The 7,564-nt window shown below is 52.4% G+C and overlaps 1 protein-coding gene across 1 annotated transcript in view; it reads left to right on the top strand.

Annotated features, from left to right (window-relative positions):
- LOC100469126 (polypeptide N-acetylgalactosaminyltransferase 2) overlaps positions 1–7,556 on the top strand; it is an 11,840-nt gene extending 4,284 nt beyond the window's left edge. The window contains exons 3-5 of the mRNA XM_034653455.1: positions 4,225–4,317; positions 4,651–4,734; positions 6,938–7,556. Coding sequence (XP_034509346.1) covers positions 4,225–4,317; positions 4,651–4,734; positions 6,938–7,124 — 364 coding nt within the window. The 3' untranslated portion in view covers positions 7,125–7,556. The remainder of the gene's footprint in view (positions 1–4,224; positions 4,318–4,650; positions 4,735–6,937) is intronic.
- The last annotated feature ends 8 nt before the right edge of the window (positions 7,557–7,564 follow it).

Genomic DNA, 7,564 nt, shown 5'->3' with positions numbered 1-7,564 from the left:
GGGGGGGGGACAACACACTTCCAAGAGCTGTTGCAGTGGCCCAGGCGAGAGGAGGTGGCTGGACCGGGGGCAGCGTTGACAGTGGCCTGGCAGTGGCCAGAGACCGAGAGCCGGGAATTAAGAGTGAGTCCTTGGCCTTCAGTCCTACAACTTTGCTGACCTGCTGCCCCCACCAAACTAGGAGCACTTGAGAGAGGGTGGAAGTGAGTTGGGGAGAATGACAAGCTTATCTCTTGTGTAGGATTTTAGAACTTTGATTCAAAGTACAGATTGCACAACACACACGTATTACACAGAAGTTAGTTTTAGCGTAGAGACTCTGGGTTCTGGGAAACTTTAGTGAAGCCAAATAGCAAGTAACTTCTGACCAAATTACCTGCTTTCAAAAGCCTAACCTTTCTCGAATGTTGTCTGACGTCATTACTGTTCTTAAGAACAAAAATATGTTCTTATCCAGTGAGCTCTACAAAATCAAACAGACAGTGATAGGTATGTTTTTTTCCAGGGACAACGTGAGATTCCTCCCCAAAACCTCCTGTGTAGACATATCAAATATCCAAAGCAAAGCCATTGGTTGCTACCAGCACATGGCAGGCTTGTAGAAAAGAATCCGTTAACATACACACGACATTGCTTTATACTTTTATACACTTTTTTTTTAAAGCACTCTATTTTTTTTTAAAGATTTTATTTATTTATTTGACAGAGAGAGAGACAGCGAGAGAGAGAGAACACAAGCAGGGCAGAGGGAGAGGGAGAAGCAGGCCTCCCGCTGAGCAGGGAGCCCGATGCGGGGCTTGATTCCAGGCCCCTGGGATCATGAACTGAGCCGAAGGCAGACGCTTAACGACTGACCCACCCAGGTGCCCCTAAAGCACTCTTCCTTAGAAGGGAAACTTCCTCACTGTGTTTTGTGGCCCAGGAGCCTGAACACTAGAGGCCTGGAGAGAAGACAGACCCTGGCTTTCCATATTTGAGGCAGCGAGATCTGCTAGCCTTCCATGAGGCTCCATGGCCCTCTGCCTCCATGGACTCAGCTAAAAAATAAGAAGGTAGAATTACATTATTTCTGAGATCCCTTTCCAGTTCCAAGTGCTCTCTGATTTCCTCTAGTCTGTGGCATGAAGGTATAAGTATTTCACCGTTTAAAAATTGGGACTTCACGAACCGCTAAGATTTATATAGCGTTCTGTGTGCATGTGGCTGTTCTGAGTACTTGACAAATGTTAGCTTACATCATTTTCATAAAACCTTATGAAGGAAGTGCTATAAAGGAAACTGAGGCACGAAAATTTCAGTCCCACAGTCCCGACTTCACACAGCTGGAAAGCGCCAGAGCTGGGTTGCCACTTGGGCAGTTGGGCTCCGGACTCCATGTCGTCACCACACATTGATCGTTTTAATCTAGATCCGTAGGGGCAGCTACTGTCTGAGGTCGATGGAATTCGTCCATTAGGTACAGATTCTAAAATGAGCAATAGAACATTTGTGTAGGTTAGTTTGTCAGTGAGTAAGTGAATGATAATGAATGAATGAATGAATGAATGAACGAATGAATGAAGCAAGTAGCCCCAGTGGGGTCTTACATTGTTTTACCACCCCCGGGTGTGCACGAGGGCACCTGCACTTAGGGTAGGGTGATGTGACCCACCTGCAAATTCTTACTTCCTGTCCCTAGTGATGGCAGCCACATCCCTGAAGACCAGTTGAGAGCGATCCAGTTGGTATGTTTTTCGCTGCATTTCCAGTGAGCCTCCCACAAGCCCCTTGAGAGGCTGGAGGGCACTGTGTGTGTGTGCTTGAGTGGATGTGTTCGTGGGAGGCTCCCCCTGGGGCCAGGGACGGTCCGATCAGAACAGCAGCCTGGAGGTTAGGTTCATCTTCAGGTGGACATTTGGTTTTAGGTTTAGGGTCAATGGTGAGACTTGACTGATAGGATTGAAATTAACTAGAGGAAACCAGTGGTTTAAAGTTAGTCTCTTACCGAACTTTCTTCTGTTACTACCACCAAGCAGTAGAGCTGGACCATTGTGAATCCCACCTTCTCGCCCATGTGAATCCCACCTTCTCTCTGCTGCCTGCTTCCCGATAGAACCTCTTTGCACCAAGTATAGGGGTGGGCAGAGGGGGAGCGAAAGCGAGGAGAACCTGGATAAGTTGAAGTGGACCCTTCTGGGTGCCACTGTAGCCATAGTACCAACAAGACTGTTGGGCATATGGTAGGTACCGAAGAAACGTTTGAATGAATGAACTGAAACTAGCACTGTGTAGCCCATGGCGCTAACTCGTTGAGGCTAGTACATATCCTTCTCTAGTAAGTAGACAGAAAGATGTTTTGCATTTAGGAATTAAGAAATGACTTCATTACTTCATGACTTAGGTGATTCAAAATCACTGTGTGATTGGAATTCACAAAACCTTGAAGCCATTAGAGCTAAAAGGGACCTAGGAGATGCTTGAATCCAAGACTTTCATCTTACTGATGAGCAATCCAAGTCCCAGAGCACTGAAGTCACACAGCGGGTTTGGGATTGGGCGTAAGTTGAGGCACGGGCCACTGTGTAAGCCCCCAAAATCCCAGGAAGAGTGTTTAATGGCTCGTCTGAGAAATAATGCTTAGGCTCCAGTTTCCCAGGCACTTCAGATTTTTAAATGCACACGGCTGTATATATGTATTTCTTACAGAGTGAGAGTAAAAACTATCCTCAATCTCATTACCAAAGATAGCAGTCTTACAGTGTGGCGGCCGCATCTCTCACCACCCCCTTCTCCCTTCTCCTCCCTGCACACACTGACCTACTGTGCTCTGGTCTTTCACCCAACAACAGTCAGGGACATCGTCCCACGGCAGCAGGTGAAATGTCCACTGGGATTTTCAGTGGCTGCAGAGTCATCCATTTATTTGATCGTTTCCCTGTCGATGACCATATGGTTTCTAAAAATGTTTTTTGCCGTTATAAACAATCCTGAAGTGAGCATATCTTCAGCTATATATTCTTCTTGAGGTAAATTTCCAGAAGTGGGAACTGCCGGATCAGAGGAGGGGGTGTGTTCATTCATATCGTGCCGCCTGCCTCGTAGATGGCATTCTCACCAGTTCATCTTCTACTCCACCGAGAGGAGAAAAGGGCTATACATCACTCTGTGTGAAAGATAGGTGCCCTGAATAGACGTTATTTTAATAATTGTAGCTGAGGTAATTTGAAAGGCTCACTATTTAAAAGAGACCTTTCTGGTAGAGAAAAGGAATTCTTTTCAAAGGTGAACATTGTCTCCTTAATATATTTATTTTGGAAGAGTGTAATGTCTTCTATATGGGTTCTTAAGGAGGAGTGAGTCTGCTTTGGAACCAAGTCCAGGGTATGGGAGCAAAGAGCTCCCACGTATGAATGCTGCTTCATACGTGCCGTGAAAAGAGTGTTGGCGGGGTCAGATGCTGACACCCATGCACGTGGGAGCCTTGCACACCAGCCGGAGATGCCAAAGTAGCTTGTTCCAGTGGCCTTCACTAATCATGCATCATGGCTTTGAGATTTAAGTAGGTATGATTCTGAAATTTAAGCACTTGGTTTTCTTGCCTGACAGAAAAGCCCATTCTCTCTGGGTCCTTCTAGCACGGTGTAGTTAGTCGGAGCCCCAGATGTGGGGCATAAAGCTTTTCTCCTCTTCCCATCACTCTTCCTTGTCCAAACAAGAGACTCTCTCAGCTCAGGCCTGCAGGGAGAAAAGTCTCTTTAATAGTAATTCTTATCTATTTTTAACTTTTCCCCAGAGCTATCTAGTCCTGTTACAGCCGTGATGAGAAGGGCCATAGAGGCCAAGGATCTCCTGGCTGGACTCCCCCCGCCAGCCTCCCGTGCATACATAATGCGGGTTACCGCAGTGATGCTCTGTGTCCTCCTTGCTGGTCCAGCCCCAGTCTCTTCCTACCAGGGCCTGCCCGTGCTGCAGTTCTAATGCTGAGTTTTGCTCTCTGACCATCTGTTTCTGTGGAAGACAAGAAGGCGGCTTCTGTGTATTCAGCGAGTACCCGCTGAATGCCCACTACCCGCAAATCCGGGCCTGGGTGCCGAGCGGGGACGGCCTGCTCTCTGCATCACTGCCGCAGCTGCCGGCCCACCACGGAGGACCTTCTAAGTAGCCCTCCAAGCAGACAAGGGCACATGGAGTGATGCTATGGAAAGGAAGCACATCACAGCTCAAGCAGATTTATTTTGTTTCTAGTAACACCCGCCGGGCAGCAGAGGTCTGGATGGATGAATACAAAAATTTCTATTACGCAGCAGTGCCTTCTGCCAGAAACGTTCCTTATGGAAAGTAAGTGTCACGCGAGCCCTCTCGTGCTGCTTTGCTCGGGATCCTGGGGGATGAGGGGAGCCTGCAGTCAGCCCGCACCCCATGAACCATTCTGCTGCCAGAGTCTAGAACCGTCGCCCAGATGTCAAAGCTGGGGCCTCTGCTCAAGGCTGGATGAGGGCCCAAGGCAGGAGGCGGGTGGGAGGTGGGCCGGAACCGTGGGACAGGAGTGCGGACCGTCCAAGCTCCACCACCTGCCTCCATCGTCTTCTCATCAGCAGCTTTCCAGATTTGATGTAAGGAGCCTGTCTGTTCTTAAAATTGCTAAAGGAATCTTGTTTCCCTCTCCTCCAGTATTCAGAGCCGACTGGAGCTCAGGAAGAAACTGAGCTGCAAGCCTTTCAAATGGTACTTAGAAAACGTCTACCCAGAACTGAGGTAAGCCGCCGGGATCGAGGCTCTCACTTGGTAAGGCCTGAGGAGCCGCGATGTCAGAGAGGTGGGGAGGCCCGGAAAGGTGACAAGTGAAGGTGGTGCCCCTGGCGAGAGGCCAGGAGCTGAGGCTCCCAGTGAGATCTGCGTGTCCTCACCCCACGGCTGTCCTTGAGCACCCCTGAGAATGCGCTCCTCAAACGGCGGCCTCCTGCTGAGAGACCTTCCCATTCCCCACAGAGGCGGAAACAGTCCCGGTGGTGCCTCATTTAGCTCATGTCCTCTTGGCGAGAGGACGGGGCTAAGTGACAAGGGCTGTTGTCTCACCGGCTCTGTAAGTGGCCCGAGGAGCAGCGGTCAGCCTCCCCCGGCGTGTGCTCTGGGCCCTCCCCACCCAGCAGGTGCCTCTGCCCGGCCTCCCCGTTCTGGCTCCGAGGGCTGCGCCCTCCTTGCTCGTCTTGCCCTTGCGAGTGAGTGTCCGGAGGTGGGGTCAGTACTCACCTGGGCAGAGACGGAAGAATAAATCCACTCCGCCACCTCCCATTCTGCTCCTGCTGCCCGGATGCCGCTGCCCGTCCTGTGGGCCAGCGAACAGAGGGCTACACCCAGCAGAGCTGGGGACCGGGCCCCCGCCCACAGCGGCGCCTCCCACCTCCAGCCCGCTTCTTAGCCCCCGGGAAATGGGAGTACCAGCGGCGGCCCCCCGCTTCCCTCCAGGAGACTTACTGACGGAGGGTAGAAGTACCCTCCTGCGTCTTCTCTCTACACCCGCTGCTTCACCTTAAATTAACATGAGCTCCGCATCCTAAGGGAGCACTTGAGACCCTCATCGGAGGGCCTGCAGGTCTGCGGGTTTCGGGATCCAGCCAAACTTCGTCTTCGTAAAGGGATTGCCAGACAGGTTTTGCTTTAATGTGGCACATCCCTTATTCTGAATATTCCCCGAGCATCTCCCAGCGAGTCGCATATCTCTGACACGGGGACAGGAGTGCGGGAGTCCCCACCATTATCTTTTGTGCTAACGGCTCGTTCAGAGCCCTTGTCACAGAGATTTGTTTGAGAGTTAGGTAATGCGGCTGTGCCCCATCGCTGCTCTTCACAGCCGTCACCCTCTGGAGCAGTTTCCTGCTCGTGAAGCAGTGTACGACTTCGTGCCACACACGCCATCCCCCCCACCCCAGAGAGCGGGGGAGCACAACGTCCTCCTCCCTCGGGACTCCTCTGTGATGGACGGCTTTTGCTGGGGCATGAGAACAGTGTTGGTCACCTGCGGGAGGCCTCTGGTCACGGTCTCTCTTCCACCCAGTGGGGTGCTTCACACCAGTGGACTGTAGCCCCATAATGGTGCCCACTTTGCTTTTGCCATCACGGTCGTCTGTGACAGAATGACATTAAATGCAGCTTCACCCTGAAGACACCCATTATGTGGGGTGACGCCGGGCCTGTGCCATGTCAGACCGTATCTAGAGCACTGAGCACCGCACCAGCGGGTGAATCTGCCTCCCCCCACGTGCCCGGCAACGGAGACACTGACCTAATCGTCGTGTGGTGTCTGTACAATCACTGCCATGCACTGGGCACCTCGTGGGTGCCAGGCCCTGGGCTCCACGTGCTTCCAGTGAAATGTTTTCTGTGGCACTTGCAACGGATCTGCTTTGCGAGTGCCGTGCACGAGAACGGTTTGAGTTTGGGGGTGGGGGCCCGAGAGAGGCCACAGCTGGTACGGGGCCCAGGCCGGGTGCAGATTTGGGTCAAATCCTAGGGCATGTGGCTCCCGCCCACTGTGTCCTGTTCTGTTGGTGCCAGGCCGCCTGACAGAGCCACTCAAGTTCTCCCCTCTACTTGGTAAAGTTCAGGTCCTCAGTCTCCTGGAAAGTTCACGACAGCAGGATCTGATCTCATGAATTGCTTTTCTAAAGAGCTTCCAACAGACTAACATTGAAGAGTGTAGGAGCTTTTCCTTTCCAGAAACATTTTCCTGATTTGGAAAGGATGCTTCTCCAACTTGAAATCTTCACTTAGGGTTAGAAATCCAGGGTGCGAGAAATGCCGCCTGGCTGACACAGCCCCGCCTGTGGGAGGAGAGGTACGGGCCAGGGGAGCGGCCTTCCTCTGTTCCTGCTGCCAGAGAATCACCGAGCAAGGGGGTGGGCGGCGGGAGCTGGGGGGCCTGCGGAATTAAGCAGACGATTCTCCCCTTGCTCTCCAGGGTCCCTGACCACCAAGATATAGCTTTTGGGGCCTTGCAGCAGGGAACCAACTGCCTGGACACTTTGGGACATTTTGCTGATGGTGTCGTTGGAGTCTATGAGTGTCACAATGCAGGGGGGAACCAGGTATGTGTGGGGGGTGGGCTCGAGCCCCTGGAAGACCAGAGAACAGGGAAGGGGCCCTGAGCGGACAGTCCTAGCTGCTGCCTTTCTCCCGTGACCCAGGATGTCTGAGGTAGCATCTGGCTCCAGCTGGTCACCCGCTAGCAGGCAGCCACAGGCTCAGGTGGGACGCCCCAGGTCTTGACAGCCATGTGGAGCCTGCCCTCAGCCCCGGGCCAGCCTCTGCTACTGCAGCAAGGGGCACAGTGGTTGACGTGACATCTGGCATCTCTCATCAAGGCAGGGCTGCCGGGCTGGTGGCCTTCATCTCCTCTTCCTCCTCATCTTCCTGCCGCCTCTGTCATCCCTGTGGCGTGTGCTTGTCCCCAGAGCACCTGTTCTGTGTCTGCAGCTGTGTCTGGTCTCCAAGCGTGCTTATCAACACCGGCCTCAGTCCCAGTTCAATAGGTGCTTCACCACAGACCCTGTGGTTGCTGCCAAAGTCGTTATTGCTCCCTGCCTAT

Source organism: Ailuropoda melanoleuca, unplaced genomic scaffold (genome assembly GCF_002007445.2).
Source record: "Ailuropoda melanoleuca isolate Jingjing unplaced genomic scaffold, ASM200744v2 unplaced-scaffold9037, whole genome shotgun sequence".
Taxonomy (NCBI): Eukaryota; Metazoa; Chordata; class Mammalia; order Carnivora; family Ursidae; genus Ailuropoda; species Ailuropoda melanoleuca.
Note: the sequence above shows the minus strand (reverse complement) of the source record. Positions and strands in the feature narration are given on the sequence as shown.